Below are 21,645 nucleotides of genomic sequence, written 5' to 3' on the forward strand. Positions count from 1 at the left end.
GTCTAAAGCCATTTCTGTGCACATTCACACAGTTAGCTGAATCACACATGCAGTGTTTGTAAAGCTTGACTGCACTTATACTAAAACGATGATGCAATTTTATTCATTAAATAAAAACGTTACAATGGCTTGATTTTTTGTTTGTTTGTTTTAGGACTTTTGGAGCAGATTTTTTTTTTATCATGATGAAAAGAAGGTCTCTGGGAGTTTTGTGGTCCTCCCCAGGAAATTTCAACTCAGTGACCCTTCATTTTCGTAGTTTCTGGTCAATTTCGTGCCCTATTCAGTATATATTCATGATGGAAATGTCTGTATTTATGTAAAGAGAAACACAAAAATCAGGCAATGATTGAAAATATAACTGTTGTCCTAAATAAATCCGTTTTTTGTTTCATATTTTTATGGGATCTTGGAGGAGGGATATCTCTCTGCGTCCCGTGTGCCGGACTGCATTTTTCTTAAACCTGGGTAACCCGTTTGGGCGGGTTTGACCCGAACGTATCAAGCGAGCTAACACCGCCTACCTCGGTTTCCCTGACAAACAAAGCATGCACTCCCCATTGTAGCTAGCCGGTAGCATTGGCTAGTTAGCCAAATATTTGCGAGCCAAGAGGATGGAAACCGTTGAAGGGTGAGTCCTGTTTCTGAGAGAAATTTTACACGTAGGAGCAGGCGTTTCTTTGACTGCAGCTTCACGGCACGCAAGTTTGTTGGTTTTTCCAGTCGCAGGCTTCACTTATTCAGCAGATGAGACATTTTCTATGCTAGGCTAACGAGCTAGCCTGCGCTCCCGTGTGTCCTGCTCTTGTGTGGCTTCTCTCAGCTCCTCTGCAACTGAATAAAACGCAAATGCAGTTTTGACGGTCAGCAGCAAGGCTAGGGTAAAACTGGAAATAATTGAAATCATTTAAGTGGATTTTTAATTCAGTGCATCTCCCTGCATGCTATCCAGTAGCAGCTTAGTGTATTCACTTATGCAGCTGCTGTATAATCATTTAAACTGTCGATTAAACATTTAACTTTAAAATAATTACATGTGCTATTACTACAAACTGCTTCTGTCTTTGCTGCTTTTATCCGAACAGCAGGTTCTAATTTGAAGTAGCATGTAAACAAAGCCAGCCGTGACATATTGTAGTCGCATTTTCAACTCATGTGAGCATGCCCAGCATCAACTGCACCGTCAAATCAGTTTAAAAATTTGCTTCTCGCTGATGTTTTTAATTGTTCTGTCTTCGCCACAGAGGAACATGTAGGCTTCTGTATGCTAAGGTGAAGCGAATGCTGCAAACATGCACTGCACAAGCATGCACACCAGCTCATATCTGCAGAAAACAGCATTTATGTTACCTGGAGTTATGAGCTTTGGCTGTGATTTCAGCTCCTTTAGCTTATAGCTTACATGTGTATCCTTATCAGACACTTCCTCACAATCCAACAAACTTTCCTGGTCAGTCTGAATTGGAGCCAACACTTTACAGTAGGCAAAGTTTCTCTCAGAAGGCTCTCAGGTTTCCAGGTGTCTCTTTAACTTCCTTGGTACTGTGTTGACTGTTGGAGTAGTTCCTCTTGACAGTTTGTGTGTATGTGGTTTTCTCCACACAAGAGGATGATCAGTTTCACCTCCTCACAGTGTTATCCTCTTCTGTATCAAGTTTAAGGTGTCAGTCAGGGCTTTTGGTGTGTAGTAACACAGTGAATTTAAATTTCATTCATGACTTTCTGTGCAGTTACAGTATTACTGTTTGGTTGACACAAATTTCCCAGGCACAGCTGGACTCGCCTCAAAGAGCACCTGAGTGCTGATAGAGACGGAGGATCAGAGATGCACTGGTGGTTACTGTTTGTGTGTGTGTTGATGTGATAAATGTGGTACTTTATAGGCGTGATCATGAAAAACAGCACATTACAAACTCAGTAATGTAATAGTTACATATGGAAACTCAATTTTTGTTGCACAAGTAAATGATTAACTACACATAAGCGAATTTCCTCAGTATTTGTTATGTGTCATGTGTCTGAAAGAAAAAAAGCAACATATCAGCTGAAATATCAGAATATTCTAGTTTTTGTCACCAAATATCAATGCCAGTCTTGAAAAATCCTACGTTGTGTGCGAGAGAACGTTAATGGGCAAATGTAAAGGAATCTTTGGAAGAAGGAGTATTAAATACACACCGATATGTTTCTGTGCTCCTTTCTCAGAATGGAGGTGGACGGCTGGGACTCCAGTCTGGAGGAAGAGTTGGGTGTTTCTTTGGACGAGTTGAAGAAATGGATTGAAGAAGCTGTGGAGAAGAGCGAGATTGTGCAGAAGAAAAAGACTCAGTTGTCAGAACTGAAGGAATGGGTGGAGCAGAAAGAGGAGGAGGAGGCTCGGACAGAGAAGCTTCTCCGTGATGCCAACCAGTGAGCGGGAATTAAGATATTTCTTTTATTTTCATCAAACGCTGTGTCTTTATTGGTCTACAAACGAACTCTTCTACACTTTTCGCTCACTTCTTTCCTCCCTCCTCTTCCTCAGGTCTGTACTGGAGTGTGAGAAACTGGTGAAGGCAACTTACCGAAAGAATGGCCTCGTCTACCGAGAGAGCAGCTCGGAGGACGAGGGAGGCGGAGCCATGTTGTCCTCTGAAGTCATCGAGATAGACGATGACGACGACGATGACGTTATTGCTGTTGGCTGTTGTAAGTCGGGCTGTTTAGTTATGAATATGCATGTATGTAATGGAGTGATTATGCCTAATAATTATTTGTTTTTCTTCCATCCTTCATTTTCAGTGGTTCCGCCGAAGAAGCCTCTAACTCCAGTCAAAGATCCAGTGGTGAGAGCAACGCAAAGCATTGCTGTATTGATCTGTTATATCTGTCTGTTTGAGGAGAGTTGATCGGTCGAATTATTTTAATTTTGCTGATTGATAGCTCTTAGCTGGTTCAGTTTTCCCTGACATCTAACAAATGGAGTGGTAGACGTGACCAATAAAGCCTCTGAGAAAAGCAAAACACTGTCTCTCTTGCTGGATTTAATCCAGATTAACCGAAACAATTTCCTTCGTAGCTTGTCACTAATTTTTTATTTTATAACTAGAAAAAGAGCCATTCTAGGACAGCCTGTCTGATCTGTTATTAGGCAAGAGGTAGAGTACACCTCGGACAGGACCAGAGATTTTCCTGCATGTGAACAACTTTGGGAAAGGAAAATCACCTGGACAGTGGTTAAAAAAATATAGTTCCACATATTAAGTGGAGTTTTAGCCAGACTTAAAATACATTTTTGTTTATCAAACTGACAAGAAAAAAACTTTTCCTTCAATAGACATTACCAGTTGTGTTCACATGCACCATCCCCCAAAGCCCCATTTTAAGCTAGAAAAACCCTTGTGTCTTTTTTATTTCTAATGCCAGGTAAAGGAAACTTCCACAGTGCTGCAGAAAACCTCCCAGCAGGTGCAGAAATTGGTCCAAATGGTCAGCAAGCCACCACTCAGTGCGCAATTGCTCCGTTCCCCAGTACCGCCCTCAACTCAGTCAGGTAAACACACTGAAGTGCTGCTGCATTCTTCAGGCTTTTGTTGAAATACTGATTCTAATGTGTTTTGCTCTTCTGCCCTTTAGGTAGCCACAGCTCACCACCTGCCGTGTTTATATCCCAAGCATCTCAGTCTGCAGGCCAACCAAACCCCAAAATGCCAGAAGATGAGCTCAGAATCTGGATGAGCATTCTGGGAAAGAAGCGCACCAAGACGTGGCACAAAGGCACCCTCGTTGCTATCAACCCAGTTGGTGTGTTATCATTTTCCTTTTCTGCCAGGTTCTTACTCCATGGGCTGTGTCTGCTTTGTCTTTAATGCTCCACACCCTCTGTCTGTCTTCAGGAAATGGTACATTCAAGTATAAAGTCAAGTTTGATAAAGGCAAGAGTCTGCTGTCTGGAAATCATGTGGCTTTTGACTATAACCCCACCCTGGAGAGTCTGTACGTTGGTGCTCGTGTAGTCGCCAAGTATAAGGATGGAAACCTGGTGTGGCTCTATGCTGGAATAGTAGCAGAGATGCCCAACAACAAGAACCGCATGAGGTGGGTTAGATGGTCAAAAATCTGAAGAGCTGTGGGGTGCTGATTGCCTGGGTTTCTTTATAAAGGCCTTTGCGCATGTTTCAGGTTTCTGATCTTCTTTGATGATGGGTATGCTTCATATGTGACGCTGCCTGAGCTCTACCCAGTTTGCCGACCATGTAAGAGCCCTTCTCTCAAATTTTTTTGTTTATCTAAAAGAGAAAATAAGTAGCACTTACTGGAATATTTGATTTTTAAGAGTTTTTGTTCTGGTTTTTACAGTAAGGCATACTTGGGAGGACATAGAGGATGCATCATGTCGAGATTTTATTGAGGAATACATAACTGCATATCCCAGCAGGCCAATGGTTCTCCTAAAGGTTGGCCAGATAATCAAGACAGAGTGGGAGGGAACGTGGTGGAAGAGCAAAGTGGAGGAGGTGGATGGCAGCTTGGTGAAGATCCTCTTCTTGGTATGTTTGCACTAGAAATAGCACTGATTTAGTCAATGATCAATCAATCTTTATTCCTGACTTGTAGTCAATGGAAACAATAAGTCACACAGCACAGAAACTAGATAAAAAAACAAATGCATCCAAATTCTCTCACATCTCACTTGCAATGACCCATCTCTGCCTCTTCATTAAAAATCTATATACTTTACTACCCTACTTAATTTACCTAAGAGGATGTTTGCTTGTGCATAGTGCAAAGTCGCCTGTAAATCATAGTTGCCAGAGCGATATAGGCTGGCACAGGCCTAATTCTATGATAGCGGAGAGTTTTCTCCTAAGAGCCATTTATGAGCAATATTTGGCCAAAACAAATCTGCATGGACTTGCAAAATGTAATGATGTATAAGATAAGATCAGATTAATAAAAGGGATAAATGGTTAAATCCCCCATGTAATTACTCTGCAGTGAAATATTTGAGTTTGAATTCTTCTAATTAAAACTTTGCATCAGCCTAATGGCCAAAAAAACGCACGCTACTTTCAATTTAATTTTGACTAAAGTTCAGCTTAGTCCGTGAGGCAGTCGGCTTCTTTTTTCTTCAGCTGCATACGGCATTCAACCTTTCAACATGTAAACGATGATAAAAATGACATTTGCTAATAATTACAAATTAATTATTGCCATTATTGTCAATAGAGGTGTATCATGGCATGCCTCCTTATGGATTTACAAATGAAAACTACACCGTTTGAGTCCTTGATTAAAAAGTCACCAGACACCTTAGCAGCTGGGAGGCTAAACTGTCTGTGTTGCCCGCTGTTGACAGGATGATAAGAGGAGTGAGTGGATCTACAGAGGCTCCACCAGGCTGGAGCCGATGTTCAATCTGAAGATGACCACAGCCAACACCCAGGAGAAGAAGCTAGCTGGCCAGCAGAGGACAAGACCTAACATGGGTAAAAACCCAAGCGTTCACCACTCACTTGCGATTTTCTGTTTGTGCTTCTTTCTAATTTGACTTGTTCCGTTTTTCTGTCTGCAGGGGCGTTGAGGAGCAAAGGCCCAGTAGTTCAGTACACCAGTGACGGGCATGTTGGAGCGTCTCCGGTCAAAGCGCCGCAGCCCTCGACCAGCCAGAGTTCACCAACAGCACAGCTTCAGCAGCGCCCACAGCCGCTGCAACCTCAACAAAGCCCTCAACCCGCGCTTCCTCCACAGCCTCTGCCACAGTGAGTGATGCTTATAAACATGTCGGCTTTATTCGGCTCAAAAAAAGTAAAAGTTGAGGGAAATTTAGAGTTGGAGCTTCATGCCAGTTCAAATTAAAACAAGAATCTTGTAAAGTAAGTAAAACGTATAATAAGAAGCCGAGAAACTCTTAATTCATGTGAGATAACAATTCCATTTTATTAGATTTATAATATTTTACAAAGCGTTTTATTTGCTGATTGCAATGTTGCAGATTTTAATGAGGTTTTTATTTCACCAACATGATGTGTCATGTTTCTAAATGAAAAGAACTGTGTGGGTGGGATTGTTACATGGTGTGACTCGCTTCCTCAGTCAGCATGGGATTAGATTTATGTATTTGTACTTGAGCTCAAAAGAGAACACACATCTTTTTAGATTAACAGGATTATCAGCAGGTGGGCGAGGTGGTACTGTCACATCATGTCAACAAGGTTTGTGGTTTGAGCCTCCTGATTGGTCGGTGTCTTTCTGTGTGGGTTTCCTCCCAGAGATAGGGTGGAAAGAAAAACTAGAAAACAGATATAATGAACCCAAGAGAGTCCAAGATACCACCATTTAAATGACTACCATAATATAAGGATAGTAGTTATTGTTATTATTATTATTATTATTTTACATTATTTGAATCATTTCCTACAAAAAATAATGACCCTAATTTTATTCTCCATGGGCCAAATTTACTAAAGGGGGTAAAATGGCGAACACAATCCCCAAATTGCGCGTGTAGGTGTGGTTAGTTTACAGATAATTTATAAAAGTTGTGCTTTTTTTGTAATTAAATTTCTCATAAATCTGCCCTCACATCTCCATACCAAACATCATAGAGCAATCGCTGTCTGGTCAGCTATGTTCGAATACGTGTTGGGACATCATGAGTCTGGAGTTTTAAAGCGAAAGATAAAGGTTTAAAAGTTTGCAGCAAATAAATTGACCTAAAGAACGGCTGAAGGACTGATGAGCGTATGCAAACTCCCAAGAATTGTTTCTCCTCCTAAAATATTGATCAGATTTTATTAAAACTTGTTAGTAAAACACATTGAATGCCTAATGAATTTTCACCTATCCAGGTCACTTTAATCGTTTTACAGCCAGTAACCTGTGAACTGTGATGGCTTAACCTGGATGGGCTAGCTGCTTCTTAAGGGATGATGTTTAAAGGTTCAGATGAGTTACACAGCACTGCCCATGTAACTCATCTGAACCTTTAAACATCATCCCTTAAGAAGCAGCTACCGGTAATATTAAGAATCAAAGTATAGAAATGCAGAGGGGTTGGATTGTTTTTTCCTTTAACTGACTATTTGTGCATTTTTCCCTCTGTTCACTGACTTGAAGGAATAAACATCAGATGGCCCGAAAGAGTACTTCTCCATTTGTTCCTGGGGTGGGCGGCACACATGCCTCTAAAGTCACGCAGTCTCTTACATCCACTAACAGCAACCTCTCAGGGTGAGTTCACCTTGTGTTCATTAAACTAGCCATGTTTTTCAGCACAGAAAGCATTAACTTCACTCTCTGTCTTTTCCCTGTTTGCCTGTCAATCCACAGCGGAAGAGCGCTGAATGCCCCAAACCCTGTGGCGCCCACGTTCACACAAACGTATCAGAGACAAATGACCCCGCTGACTACAGTCCCTGCTACTATTCCCCACGCAGTGGCCCAGGTCCCACACCAGCCGGCGTATCGCGCCCCGACCGACCGCATCTTCTATCTGGCGCACACATGTCAGCCTGCCTGTCTGAAGCGCGTCCGGCCCGCAACAACAAGCATGCACAGAGGGAAGAACCCGCTCCTCACACCTTTGCTGTATGACTTCAGACGCATGACGGGACGGCGCAAAGTCAACCGCAAGGTGATAAGGAACATCAACATGATTGACGACTTTAAAATGTATTTCTTTTTTTTAGTATTTATAGGTAACCCTTACCTTTTGCATGTCCACTCCTCAGATGTCTTTCCACGTCATCTACAAGGCTCCGTGTGGACTTTGCTTGCGTAACATGGCCGAGATCCAGCAGTACCTCTTCCAGACGAACTGTGACTTTATATTCTTAGAGATGTTTTGCCTGGACCCCTACGTGCTCGTCGATCGTCCCTTCCAGCCACAAAGGCCCTTTTATTACATTCCAGACATCACGGCAGGAAAGGAGGATATTCCACTTTCCTGCGTCAATGAGATTGATAACAGCTCTGCTCCTGAAGTAACTTACAGTAAGAACAACACTGAGATCATAATAAAGGGACAGAGACTGTTTTTCTGTTGAGGGTGGGATTTTGGGTTTAAGGATAAATCTTCGTTTTAAATGGCAACTAACAGAATTTTCAGTGGTCTTGGAAAGTAGTAGGTGTACATATGAGATGATGACATATGAGCCAAGACACAACACCAACAAAGTCATTTTTTTAACTTGGTTATAACATCAATTTTCATTCATTATGACACCCTACATTCTCATTACAGTATACTGTTAACAGGGTTACTGAAAATCTAAGTCGAGTAAAGCACAAGTTTTCACAGAATGCATAGTTTCGTGTGAAAACTTAAGTACGCACTTACTGCTCCCATAGGAGGTAAGAGCGAAAAGGCTATCACTGTTCTGATGCAGATGATCCCAAGTACAGGAACAAATCTGCAACAGAATGGCTGAAAAAGAAAAACAACAAGCAGTGATGCTGTGTCGCAGTGAAATACAGGCAAACCTCAAAGAACTGAAGCAATACTGGAAACATGAGTGGGCCAAAATTCTTCCATATAGATGTCAGGGACTGATGACGTCAGAGAAAAACAAGAAGCAACAAGTTATTGCTGATAAAGGTGGTTCTAGTCGCTATTGATTCATCTGTTGTGTTAAGTTTTTCACAAAAAAGTGAACCACGATGTGAAATACACTACAGGTTAACAAAACCTGAATAAATTATGCATAATATGTGGATAAAAACCCTTTAGGAAAACTTTATGATTTCTTGTGATATTATATGATGTGATGTTCACTTTTTCGACTGTGATTTTCTTTTGAAGTCAACAACTCAGCAGCTCATGCTAAGACTTAATGTGAAGAGTACTGTACATTTTTAAAAATGACTCCGACACCACATTAATGCAGAGTTACTTTGTAATGACAGGCTAATAGATCATGTTGTCCTCTCTTTAAGGTAAAGAGCGTATTCCTGAAGATGGCGTGTTTATCAACACCAGTGCAGACTTCCTTGTCGGCTGCGATTGCACCGACGGCTGTCAGGACAAGTTAGTGAAGCAGCTTTTTCTTTCTTTCTCTTTTTCATATTTTTCCCCACTTCTAGAGCTCTGAGGATGTGTCTTTGAGTTTTAATACCTGTTATCACATAATTACAGATCCAAATGCTCCTGCCACCAGCTGACCCTTCAGGCTACAGGTTGTACACCGGGGGGACAGATCAACCCAAACGCAGGATATTCGTACAAACGATTGGAGGAGTGCCTGCCCACAGGGTGAGACACTGAACAACAATACTGAACCCTCATTCCCCTTAGTACCTCACGAGACCATAATTACTGTTGCGTTTATTGGGCCGTCTTTCTTCAGAGGCACTTATCTCTTCTTTCTTCTTGTTACCCGTTCTCTCTCTCAGGATCTATGAGTGTAATAAAAGATGCAAATGTAACGCTCAGATGTGCACCAACCGGCTGGTGCAGCACGGCCTGCAGGTCCGTCTCCAACTCTTCAAGACCCAGAACAAAGGCTGGGGAATCAGATGTCTGGATGATGTAGCTAAAGGCTCATTTGTGTGCATTTATGCTGGTGAGGAAGCGTACTTTAAATTCAGGTGATGACTTTCTTGCAAGAGGACTTATTATTTTCCTGCCGTTTCACCAGGTAAAATCCTGACAGATGACTTTGCTGACAAAGAAGGTCTTGAGATGGGTGATGAGTATTTTGCTAACCTGGACCACATAGAGAGTGTGGAGAACTTTAAGGAGGGCTATGAGAGCGAGGCTCACTGTTCAGACAGCGAGGGAAGCGGCGTGGACGTATCCAGGATAAAAATCCAGCCCTCTGCTTTAGTGTCAGCTAGCCCTGTGGGGCGACCAGCTAAGAAGAGTAAGTCTAAATCCAAACACGAGAGATCAAAGCGGTGTTGAGCTTCTTATTCTCCATATAATTTCTCACATTTCTTTTTTTCTTACAGCCCAAAGCTCGAGCTCGTCAGGCGACAGCAATGAGGATGAGGACAAAGAGTCTAAGAGTGAAGATGAAAGCGACAGTTCAGATGACACGTTTGTGAAGGACAGCTACTACAGCTCCAGCTCGGTGTGGAGGAGTTACACCACACGTGGGCAGGTCAAAGGCAACAAGGAAGGTGAGCCAGCTGCATATTTGTAGTGTAACGGGTTTCACACAAAGGACAGTTCACATTAGATAGATGAGGAGTTTGTGTATGTGTGCTTCGTTATGAAGATTTGTCAGTGACTAAATGCTTTTTATGTTTTGGGTCTTTTTTTTTCTTAGAGATGGAGTAATCAACAGTGTTTTCTTATGTTATTCTTATAATGCATACACTATACTGGCAAAAGTATTCACTCTTCTGCCGCACACATGAGCTTGAGGGACGTCCAATACCTAATCTATAGGATTTAATATTTTAATGTTGTTTAATATGACGTAAGGCTTTAATGCGGCTGCTCGGGCCATGGAAACCCGTCCATAAAGCTCTCTATGAACTGTTCTTGAGCGAACCTGAAGGCCACATGAAGTTTGGAGGTCTGTAGTGACTGACTATGGAGAAAGTTGCGGACCTCTGCGGACTAAGAACTTCAGCATTCGCTGACCCCGCTCTGTGTTGCTGTCATTCCCAATCACTTCCGGTTTGCTATAAATCCACTAACAAGCGACTGTGGAATATTTAGTTGTGAGAAAATTTCATGAGCGGACTTGTAAAGGTATCATCTTATCACGGTACCACGCTGGAATTCAGTGAGCTCAGGAGAGCGACCCACAAATATTCTGAGAAGCAGTCTGCATGCCTAGGTGTTTGATTTTACACATCTGTGGTCATGAAAGTGATTGGTGCACCTTACTTCAAAGATTTGGATGACTGTTTGAATACTTTTGGCATTACAGTGTATGTGAGTGTAGTTTTGGTTAAGTGGGAAGTGTCCCACACAGTGGGAGTTAGGGACGACCTTTGTACGGATTGTATGAAACACATTTAAGCTTTTCGGCCTCACTTCCTGCAGTGTTTCCTCATTAATTCTGTCAGAAAGATTTCTGTGTTGTATTTTTACACGTGTCTCTCTCCTCCTCTGCCTCAGGGAGTCAAGATAGTAAAGATGGAATGAGCATCTCAGCCAGAGGAACAGATGATGACAAGCCACCATCTATGCCAGAGGAGACGGGAAAAAGCAAAGTGGCTTCCTGGCTAACGAGCCAGGGGCTTAAAAAGGTTATTAAAGACAACGTAATGTTGGAAATATACAGAATACACAGAAATAAAGCTGTAATCCTACTTTCATCTTAGTACAGTAAAAGGCTGAATGGCTCTGAGTGGCTCTTTTTCTTCATGAACATGTTGCGTGATTATTAATTACCCTTCCTTTTCTATTTTTTTCGTAGGAACCTGGAGATAACAAGAGGTTTGTTTGGATTTCACACTAACATGCTTACACTGGTGTTTAGACCGTGTTTGCTTCCACACGTTTGTGCTTGAGCTCATTTTGCTGGAAATCATTTCTGTTGAGATGACTTTCATTTTTTTATCTCTTGCAGTCCAGTGAAGCCTGAAGTGGTGAAGAAGCAGGATGTGATGACTTTGTCTGACAGTGACGATGTTCAGACCATCAGCTCAGGATCCGATGACAACAAGGACAAAGAGAAAGCAACGCCAGGTAAAGAGTCGGTTGTCGGTTTCATTGTTTTAACTGGTCTTAACGCATTATTAGATGTAGCACTCTGATCTGTACAATGACAGTAAAGATTTATCTTAGCTTGAATTGCTTTTGTTTGTCATCACACTTATCGTAACTTTCCACTGGTTTTCTCTCTTCTTACATCTGGATCAGGTGTGACTAAAAAGCAGGTGGCTGTGAAATCTACTCGTGGCATCGCCCTGAAAAACAGCCACGGGATGATGGTAAAAACAGGCGTGCCTGGAGGTGGAGGGCCGGGAGGAGGTAAAGGAGGACAGCAGGGGCAGACGGGAGGAGGCGGAGACAACACTCCCACTAAAAACACCCGCCAGTTCTTTGATGGGGAAGAGTCCTGTTACATCATTGATGCCAAGTTGGAAGGAAACCTCGGACGTTATCTCAACGTATGAATCTGCTGCTGTGTGATCGTTTTATGTTACTTGAGCGCCGCTCTGATTACTTTCCTCTGACGTCGTCACCTCTGCTCTCTGTTTGTGTTACAGCACAGCTGCAGTCCGAACCTTTTCGTCCAGAATGTGTTTGTAGACACGCATGACTTGAGGTTTCCCTGGGTTGCCTTCTTTGCCAGCAAGTGAGTTTTGAAACAGAGGAAAAGATTATCCAAGATTTTCTGTACTTGAACATGCCTGAAAAACAGTAGAATTCTTGTCTTTACCCTTACAAATAAACTGACAGGAAGGTGTGTTTAAAGTTGAGTAAAGTTCAACATATGTGCCGTTTTATTTTAGGGGATTTCTCTCTTACAGGGCGAGAGGCCATCATCCAAAACTATCTTGATGAGTTTTTTTTATTAATTATATTATTTAATCATGTCTAACACTGAGACTGCACTACGTTGAATGTTTGCTTTCTGTTAAACAGGGTGGAGTTTTGAGTGGAAAAACAGATGCTGTGTTGTTTTCTGTGTGAATGCAACCTTAGGGTGGCGCTGCTGTGTCATTGTTAGGCCTGCCATCGGATCATACAGGAATAGTTTTACAGTTGCGGAAAGGTGTTCCTATCAGCAATGGACTGGATTTATGCCACCTGCCTAAACAGCACTTGTGGCTCAGTGTGTGCAGGGAAAGAGAGAGGCATTAGACTGGGAGCTCTGTAACAAGCAGTCGACCACTCTCACTATTAGTTTCAAGGCTAGAACGTACAATGAAGACTCATCTGGCCACTTCACCTTGCTCCCCTTTGCCCTTTGTAAGGTAAAAGGGCAGGTTGCTCTGCCCTTTTACCTTACAAACAGCTTTAATTCTTCATGACAACGAGATGCTGGAGACATTCCTCAGAGATTCTGGTCCATATTGACATGATAGCATCACACAGTTTCTCTAATAGATCAATATCTGATGATTCAGAAGATCAGCAGTTTCTGAAACACTCAAGCCAACACAGCTGTCAACAAGAACCGTGCCATGCTCAGTCTGAACATCAGCATGTTGTCTCAACTGTATCTACAAGCCTAAATGAATTGAGTTGCTGCCATGTGATTGGCTGATTAGACATTTGCGTTAATGAATATGTACCTAACAACATCTTAACGTTTTGTTCTTGACATCACCGTTTGTGTCGTCGTGCAGGAGGATCCGGGCCGGCACAGAGCTGACCTGGGACTATAACTACGAGGTGGGCAGCGTGGAGGGTAAGGTCCTGCTCTGCTGCTGCGGCTCCACCGAGTGCCGAGGAAGACTGCTGTGATCCACGGGGACCTCCATTACCTGTAGTAAAACTAAGGAACCCTCTCAACAATGTACCCCGAGTTTTTATTTGCTCTTTTTTTGGAGGGGTTTGAGTTGTGTGTTTTGTTTTGTTTTTTAATTCAAGATTTTACATTTTATTACTACTGCCTTGATTTTATTGTTCCTCTACATCTCAATAAAATGTCCTCTCTGTGAAACTCACCAAAGGTCCTGAATTGAAACAAACCCTTCACAATAAAATAACTGTATTATGACCTTTTGTTCGTTTTTAATAGTGTATTGATATTTTATTTAATCGAGCTTTAACATTTGTGTGCCTATTTCTCTTTAAATGTTACTTCAAGCGCTCAGAGTGACCAGCAAATCATACAAGTGTTGTCATTTCTCACAGCAGCACTGACCAACCACCTGTCTCAGAAGAATAAACAAACAACATTCATATCTCACAGTGGAGAGAATCAGCTCTGATGTAGATCGGAAGCTGTGATCTATCGGATTTTATCCGCTAATTAACTGATTTATCAAAAATTTGCTGAAATGTTTTACTATCCCACAGTTTTAAAGCGTCACACAGGATGCTTTTCTACCATCTGGTGAGTAAAAACCTGGTTAAAATCGACACCTAGATGTACTCCACAGTGCTTAGGCAGTAGGCTAGCCGTTTCATGTCAGCTAACATTATTGATAAGATGTTTTAAAAATCATTACGTTTAATAGGCAAATGGGTATTTTAGACTAGTTTCTAATCATAAATAAACTTAAATCTGGGAAAAAATGTTGCTAATGTGCACAAACCCCTGAAATAAACATTCAGACTCGCTGATGGTTACGTTTTATGTTCCAGTCTTCCTTTACCCAGAGAAAACGGGGTGTTTAAGTACATTTTAAGTGGTTAAACATATTAATATTTTAGTCTATAAAAGCCTAACAGAAGCATGTTTCTGTCGACCCGTTAACGTAATTAAATGTATGTACTTCCTCACAAGGAAAATAACCGGTGCACTGTGTGTTAGTTTTGGGGGGAGTTTATCAATTTTACATACATTTTACCAACATTTTTATGCATCTAAAACTCACATTCTGCCTCTGAGTCCATATGTATATTTAAATGTGTTAAAAAAAAAAAAAAGATCGCACGGTGCAGGTGCAGCTGAGGTTAAGCAAACATAAACATCAAGTTTAAAGTATTTGAAGCCTTGTTTATGAAAGACGCTAGCTTTGAAGATTGAGAGATCAAAGGCTACATACATCGTAAAATGAGGGCATTCCCATCTTTGTATTTATTCAAGGTACTTTCAGACATTTTTAAAACCGTGAAAAAAATATTATATGATAATCAAAGTCATTTCGATCAGTTTTTAGCTGAAAAGCAAATGAAACTGCATCTATTAAAGGGTAAAAAACTGGTAAATTGTTAATGTGTCAATCATTTTTCATACACAAATGTGTACTTTTAAAAAAAAAAGTACACATTTGTACATTTGTCCTAAGTACACTTAAGAATTCACTGACCTGTGCGGTGTAAAATGAAAATAAAAACAACAATGGAGTGATTTTCAAATTTTAAAACCCTCATATTTTACTCTCTGTAGAACATAGAAAACACATGAGATGTTTTGACTGAGACATTTTTAATCATGTGAAACATTAGCTCAGTTTGAATTTTTGTTAGCAACATATCTGGAAGATGCTGGACTGGAGGGGGAGACAGGTGGAGGAACATTTTGCAACTCACTTAATTGGCAGCAGAGCAGAGTAACGTAGCTGAGCATTAAAACAGCATCTTAAATAGACAGATTCATCAATCTGGAAAAAAATGCATCTGCAAAATTGTGGAACAATTTCAGAGTAACATTTTGATGCATGACCATTAATCAGCAGCTATGAGTATCATTCACAGAGAGTTGGAGAATGGCTGCAATCACAGAATTATAAGATGTTCGTAAGGTTTGAAGAAGTCACTTGGATGAGTGATGAAACATTTCTCCCACTGAAAACATTACGTCCAGATGAATAGAATCAACTTTCTGGGATTTCAGAGTAATGTTTTTCAATGAAAATTGCAAAGTCTTTGAATAATTCATCATCTACAGTATATAAAATTTAAAAGATTCAGAGAATCTGGAGAAATCTCTGTGCACAAGGCGGGAACGGACTGGAAATTAAAACTGGATGCTTGTGATCTTCTGGCCATCAGGCGGTGCTACATGAAAAACATGTGAGTCTGCCAAAAACAAATCACTGCAGGGCTCAGAAACATTTAAGTTCAACACAGTTCAGTGTGCCAGCCACAAATTATTAAAAAACATCTATGGAGCGTCCTCTGGACTGAAGAGGAGAGGGACCATTCATATCAGTGCTCAGTTGAAAAGTCTGCATGTCTGATGGGAATGCTGCCATATGGCATATATTGCTACCTATGGAGCAACATACGCTCCCATCCAGACGAGGCTTTTTTTTCTGGGAAATCCTTGTATATTTCAGCAAGACAATGATAATGATAAGCCACATACTGCATCTATTCCAGCAGGATGACTTCATAGTAGAAGAGTTCAGGTGCTGGACTGGCCTCCCTGCAGACCAGACCTTTCACTGACTGAAAATATTTTGAATATCTTTAAACAAGAAATGTGACAAAAACGAAAATGCCCAAATGCAACAATGACTATCAAAGGGTGTCAAAACTATGAGAATCTATTGGTATTTTTAGCTGATACTTGCTAAGTTTTACTCTAAAAATGGAGCACAACAGCGAGTGGACGGGGAGGTGAATCGCGTGTTAATGGTACCATAAACTTTTCCCAACCACAGACTGTCTTTGGTTCTTTTCTGTCACAGTTTAAAAGATTATACATTATTTATTCGTTCTTTAGCTTTTAATCTTGATTTTCATCTTCAGTAAAATAAAACATGAGTCGTCATTAATCCCCTGTGCCCATTTCAGGCTGGCAGCTACGAAAGGCATCAAGGTTCCCCGCCGGGATTTCCTGAAAGTCAACGTTAGAAGCACCTGGTAAGAAGTTATTTGAGTCACTTTCTCACATTTTTACCTTGCTTGCATATTAAAATAAAGTTAATGCTCATCCAGCGACGACATCATAAACTACGTGCTGGAGCGGGTCGCACCACCTCGTCCAGGTCTGCCCCGACCCCGATTCTCCCTCTACCTGTCCTCCCAGCTTCAGTATGGTGTCGTTGTGGTCTACCACCGGCAGTGTGCTATTCTTCTGGGTAAGGAGGCATTTACACACTGAAGGAAGGAGAGACATAATTGATCCTGATGTTGATTCATTTGTTGTCCTTTCAGAGGAACTTCAGTCCATTGTGGGACAGCTGGTCAAACAGAGAACCTCACAGAAAATTGATATGGATGACCACAGCAGGTGAGAAATTATGCTCAGCATATTTACCTTCATGTTCAATCTCAAAGTAACAGCTGTTTCCTGGCACTGAGCTTCCTGTTGTTTTCCAGACCATCTCTGGTCCTGCCAGATGTCCTGACTCTGCTGGAGGAGACAGACGGAGCTCCTGACCCTTTATTTGGAGTGATGCAGCTGCAGGATGCCATGCCCAGCCCCAGTACACTAATACAGGTCGCAACTAAATAGTAGCAGTTAATAAGTGAAAGTTGAGCTGCAAATCATCTTATTAGTTCATAAACTAAGAGTTCTCTGGCTGTATTGATTCTTAGATGAGTTGTGAGTATCTGAGAGAAGCTTCTCCTGAGCATCCTGAACTGATCAGTCCAGCTGCTGCACTGGAAAACGGTAGGATGTGTTAAAGTCGCCGAATTGAAAAAGTGTACTAGTTTTCTTTCCTTTTTATTTATGTGTCAAGTCATACTAAAAAATGACCTTAGCAGGTCTTAAAATCATTTAAATACAGCCTCAAATGAACGACGCGTGTCACATTACATCTTGTCATAATTAATTTAACAAAAAGCCTAAATGTAGAAACATTGAGTGCAAAGGTAAGTACACGGCATGATTCAGCAGCTTGTTGAACCACGTTTAGCAGCAACAGCTTGAAGAAATCACTTTCCCTGTGACTTTATCAGTCCCTCACGTTGTTGTGGAGGAATTTTGGCCAACTCTTCTTTACGAAGTAGTTCATAAAGGTTTGTGGGGATTTATTTGTGCGCAGCTCTCTCAAGGTCCCTTACTTACTTACTTACTTACTTACTTACTTACCTAAAACCCCTCCTAGGTATAGGCTGTTGCCAAGGGTTGGTCTTTCTTAAGGACCATTTCTGTCAGATTGAGTTCTGTATACAGATACACCAAAATAAGGAGCAGAAAGCTTTTTTTAATCACTATTGCATCTTATTTCATCTTTGGCACGAATATTGTTAATCAAATCAAGTTTATTTATCTTCTTAATTCCTATAGAAGCAGGAAGCTTTTGCACTTTAAGCAGATACACCTGCACTAGTTGTACAAATAATATCTGCTCACATGGCTTATTTTTCTGTAGAAATGTGTTCAGGGATGTGCAGCATGCGCACGTCCCTGCATGAGCTCACACTGCAAATCCAGCCAGATGCGAGGAGCAGAAAGAAAACGACAGGTCAAAGCGGAGTGGAGCAGAGTGCCTTCAAACACTTAATTTGCAGAAAGTGATGCCTCAGAGTCAGGAAGGGTTGTGCAGCTAAATTTCACTCAGCAGAGGAGAGCACTTTAATTTAAACATGATTAGTCATAGCTCTCTGGCCTCTGTGGAGTTGATGCTGAAATAGTGACTTTTATATTAATGTGTATTCACGACTCTGTTTTCGCAGGTATAACCGTGTCTCCAGAGGCCATCACTCTGAGAGAGGCGGAGCCTGTTGGTATCCCCGTTACAGAGGTAGGGGAGTAAAAAGGAAACAGATCTTCAGTGTAATATCTCTACCCATCATCTGCCTTATTTCACTGCTAGTTTGAGGGTGCAGAGCTGGTTGATGACCATCCAGATACTATTGACTTCCTGCTGGCACAAACAGATCACTTTCCAGAAGGTGTGTAGCAAAAAGCTTCTGTGATTTTGCATTTTCAAGAAAAGAAAAACGTAGAATGGGACATAACATACTCTATAATCTTTTCTAATAGGAGATTTGGAGATACCGGGAGAAAAGGTGGCAGCAGGGGAACAAGAAAAAGAGGTGGAACGGGAGGAACGAGAGGGCGACCTGGAGAAACACGGAGCAAAGGAGCTCACAGGATCCACTCTAGAGTAACTTAGAGACACTTATGTAAACAGAAAATACCATGACAGACAAACAGTGATCCACTTAGTGTGTTTTTACACGTGTCAGGTTGCAGCCCACTACTCTTTCCAGTGAGGAGGCTATTTTGTTGCCTCAGGAAGAGCCAGGCCTGCCCGCAGAGAAGCCCCCCTCAGACCAGCTCACCCCCGTCTCTGTGCCCGGCCTGCCTGCTCCGCCCTCTGCAGCAAAGGAACGTGAAAGGCGTCTAAGAAGTCTGGAGTTGGAGGTGCTGGCTTTTGTGGGTTTTACTTAAATGACAGAAATATTTAATGTATTTAACAAAAACAGAAAGAGCTATAAACGGTTTTGCCCTAACAGACGAACATTAAGTATCTTTACCCCTCCCACGCACACCAATCTGTAGACCCTGTGATGCTCTCATTACTGCCAGTACTATTTAAGAAGGTCAAACATGTAAGATTATATGTGCAGCTAGCAATGATAATAAATAATGAATCAAGTTTGTCCAGATTGACATGATAGCATCACTCGGTTGCTGCAGATTTGATGGCTGCACATCCACAATGTGAATCTCCTGTTTCACCACATCCCAACGGTGCTCTGTTTGACTGAGATGTAAACCCATTGTCATGTTTAAAAAAAAAAGGTGATTTCAGCTTTGTTATCTTGCTGGAAGCAGGATGGGCACACAGTGGTTGTAAAGTAATGGACATAGCAGCAATACTGACGTAGGCTGCGGTGTTTAGACGATGCTCAGGCTCTGAGGGGCCCAAAGCGTGCAAAGAAAATATCTTCCACATTAAATCACTACTTTTCTGACCATCCCACTTTAAACCCTACGGATGGTTTTGTGGCAAAAACACCTAAATCTCTCTCTTCTTCCTCTTTCTGATGTTGAGATTGAACTTCAGCACGTCTTTCTGTTCATTATCTGTACCTACTTACCCAAACATGCTGAAATAGCTCAGTTGGGAGAGCTTTAGACTGAAGATCCCAGGTTTCAGCAGTGGAGTGCTGTCTTTAGGCAGTCCCAACCTGGAATCATAAATGCTTCCAATTCTAAATATGCAAAGTTGCTTCCATTTGATTAGATGTTTGTGTTAATAAGAAGTTAAATGGCTGTACTTAATAAAGTGGCTTGCGTATGATACTTTGCTGAGACTATATAGAGTCCATAGTCACCAGCTGAAATCTTTGGAATCAGTTATTCAGAGATTACAGTTCTAGTTTTAAAGGGAAAGTTACTGTTTTGCTTTGTTTAGGTCTTGAATAGGTATAGAAATGTCTTAAAACTGAGTGTGAAGCCTCCCTGAGAGCTTTCCATTCTGGTGGAAGATTAACACCAACTGGAGGAATATTTTGTAGGCTTGCTACCCCCACCCCCTTTTGAAAAATCTCCCTAACCCTCTTTTACTAAGCCATAACATAAAAACAAGACATTAGCTACAACTTACAAATCTCTGGTCCCCTTTAGTCAATCTATTTCCCTCGCCCCCAGGATGTGGCTTCACCAGAGAAGAAGAAGAGGAAGAGGAGAAGGAGGCAGCTGATCTTCTTTGACCCGGTGACGCAGCTCTCCCAGGACGATGTGCAGCGACAGATCGACGACCCTTTGACCGAGACGAGGCGACCACTCCTCGCCCCGCTTTCCTTTCAAAGGATCCTTCCTGCTGCTGATCTCTTCAACAAGCCCTGCACCTGTCAGTATCACAGCTGCTTAAAATAGAGCGAAGCATCCTCTCGTCACCCCAGAAACATCTGTTTAAATCTCACCCCCCTTTATACCTTACTCATTAGATGGAAATCAGGTAGAGCTGTGCACTGTTGGTTTTCTAGTATGGCCATGGACTATGCTGCGAGCTCCTTTCTTTTCTAATTACAGGCTTCTAATAATCTAACTGCTAATATTTTTAATGCTGGCTCCTCTAAATTGTTGCAGTAAAAGCTTCACGTGGAACCTTGAATTCTATTTATTCCCCTCACTTCTTATATTCAGCGGCCGCTGCAGCTCTATTAATGGTGTGACTCAAGTAACCTTTTCAAAAATAAACCACGAAGCTATTTTCCCCTGCAGTCTTGCCTGAAGAGGTTCAGTTTCTATGGAGACAGAGTGCAACCATCACACCCCTCTCGGGCTCGGACCTGCAAGTTGGGGAGCGAGGCCCCGAATCCACTGATTCTGAAAGGGAGAGAGAGCGTGAGATGCTCGAGGTTCCCGAAAGAGAGGTGTGGAAAAGCGTTTTGTTACGTGGGCAGCGATTGGCAGGGATGTCTGCAAAGGCTTTTAATGCAGGAGATGGAAAAACACTCACAGTTGTTAACTCATTACTTGTGTCTTTGCGTGAAGCAGGTCCTCAGAGAAATGGCAGAAACAGAGATGCTTGATATTTCAGGTAAGATTATCAAAGATTATCACCGGTATACAAAGATGGATGTAGATTCCAGTTCTAAAACCTAAAGCTAGCAATGAAGTCATGACCAGCAGGGCGCGACACCATAAGTTGCACTATCCTGATATCTTAGTAAACACTTTCCTGAAGGGTTTAAGATCTCAAGCACCAATTACCTTGCATGCTGCTACTGTGTGCAGTGTCGTGAATTTTAAATCACTCACCCAACCCACTCACTAATCACACATGAGTTCAACACACCACAAATCACAAACATTCAGTTACACTCAGTTTTATTTAAAGCACCAGTTCACAACAACTGTCTCACAAGGTGCTTTATACTGTAAGCTACCCAACTTTGTTAAACAAATAAACAAGAAACACCCACAATAATCAAATGACCCGCTATGAGCAAGCACTTTGGCAACAGTGGGAAGGAAAAACTCCCTTTTAACAGGAAGAAACCTCCTGTAGAACCAGGCTCCAAGCCATCCGCCACGGTTAGTAATTAGCAAGGGGCTGAGGCTTCAACATGACCTGAATAACCACTGAGTGTCATAAAAATAGTTACGTCCATCTTTGTATACAGTCTTTGGATTAAAGGTAGAAATTCACAATTTTAGGTTTAAATTAGCAGGTTTGTGTGTGTGTGTGTGTGTGTGTGTGTGTGTGTGTGTGTGTGTGTGTGTGTGT

General features: G+C 41.7%; 3 protein-coding genes across 4 annotated transcripts in view; all 3 read left to right on the forward strand.

Annotated features, from left to right (window-relative positions):
- Window positions 1-491: 491 nt before the first annotated feature.
- On the forward strand, window positions 492-13,557 carry setdb1b (SET domain bifurcated histone lysine methyltransferase 1b). Of its 2 annotated transcripts, none has more exons than XM_005946644.3 (25): window positions 492-631; window positions 2,206-2,409; window positions 2,525-2,688; window positions 2,782-2,825; window positions 3,406-3,532; window positions 3,616-3,783; window positions 3,876-4,077; window positions 4,162-4,235; window positions 4,339-4,529; window positions 5,339-5,468; window positions 5,555-5,741; window positions 7,099-7,212; window positions 7,312-7,615; window positions 7,713-7,974; window positions 8,917-9,007; window positions 9,116-9,232; window positions 9,373-9,542; window positions 9,618-9,842; window positions 9,931-10,101; window positions 11,054-11,184; window positions 11,355-11,374; window positions 11,508-11,626; window positions 11,801-12,051; window positions 12,151-12,239; window positions 13,237-13,557. In XM_005946644.3, exons 1-25 carry the CDS (start codon window positions 615-617, stop codon window positions 13,352-13,354), a joined length of 3,690 nt encoding a protein of 1,229 aa, XP_005946706.1. In that variant the 5' UTR covers window positions 492-614; the 3' UTR covers window positions 13,355-13,557. The 2 variants fall into 2 exon arrangements, with proteins under 2 accessions (XP_005946706.1, XP_042069852.1); XM_042213918.1 differs by lacking the exon at window positions 492-631 and adding an exon at window positions 657-881.
- Window positions 13,558-13,719: 162 nt separating this feature from the next.
- On the forward strand, window positions 13,720-20,427 carry LOC102299142 (meiotic recombination protein REC8 homolog). Its single transcript, XM_005946646.3, has 11 exons — window positions 13,720-13,949; window positions 16,301-16,369; window positions 16,445-16,587; window positions 16,664-16,739; window positions 16,829-16,949; window positions 17,048-17,123; window positions 18,134-18,201; window positions 18,274-18,352; window positions 18,444-18,567; window positions 18,650-18,827; window positions 20,061-20,427. The coding sequence occupies exons 1-11, from the start codon at window positions 13,894-13,896 to the stop codon at window positions 20,286-20,288; spliced, it is 1,218 nt and encodes a 405-aa protein (XP_005946708.2). The 5' UTR covers window positions 13,720-13,893; the 3' UTR covers window positions 20,289-20,427.
- A 10-nt stretch (window positions 20,428-20,437) lies between these two features.
- The window catches only part of LOC121812267 (meiotic recombination protein REC8 homolog), a 2,668-nt gene continuing 1,460 nt past the window's right edge, over window positions 20,438-21,645 (forward strand). Inside the window, exons 1-2 of the mRNA XM_042213919.1 lie at window positions 20,438-20,788; window positions 20,910-20,955. Coding sequence (XP_042069853.1) covers window positions 20,765-20,788; window positions 20,910-20,955 — 70 coding nt within the window. The 5' untranslated portion in view covers window positions 20,438-20,764. The remainder of the gene's footprint in view (window positions 20,789-20,909; window positions 20,956-21,645) is intronic.

This window comes from Haplochromis burtoni, unplaced genomic scaffold, assembly GCF_018398535.1.
Source record: "Haplochromis burtoni strain Fernald_Lab_line unplaced genomic scaffold, NCSU_Asbu1 Contig_497, whole genome shotgun sequence".
Taxonomy (NCBI): Eukaryota; Metazoa; Chordata; class Actinopteri; order Cichliformes; family Cichlidae; genus Haplochromis; species Haplochromis burtoni.

Coding starts and splice junctions, on each gene's coding strand:
- setdb1b (XM_005946644.3), top strand. Junction 3,784..3,875: donor CGTTGCTATCAACCCAGTTG/GTGTGTTATCAT, acceptor GTCTGTCTTCAG/GAAATGGTACATTCAAGTAT. Junction 9,543..9,617: donor ATTTGTGTGCATTTATGCTG/GTGAGGAAGCGT, acceptor CCGTTTCACCAG/GTAAAATCCTGACAGATGAC.
- LOC102299142 (XM_005946646.3), top strand. CDS start 13,894: ATGTTTTACTATCCCACAGTTTTAAAGCGTCACACAGGATGCTTTTCT. Junction 16,370..16,444: donor GTCAACGTTAGAAGCACCTG/GTAAGAAGTTAT, acceptor ATGCTCATCCAG/CGACGACATCATAAACTACG. Junction 16,950..17,047: donor GCCCCAGTACACTAATACAG/GTCGCAACTAAA, acceptor ATTGATTCTTAG/ATGAGTTGTGAGTATCTGAG.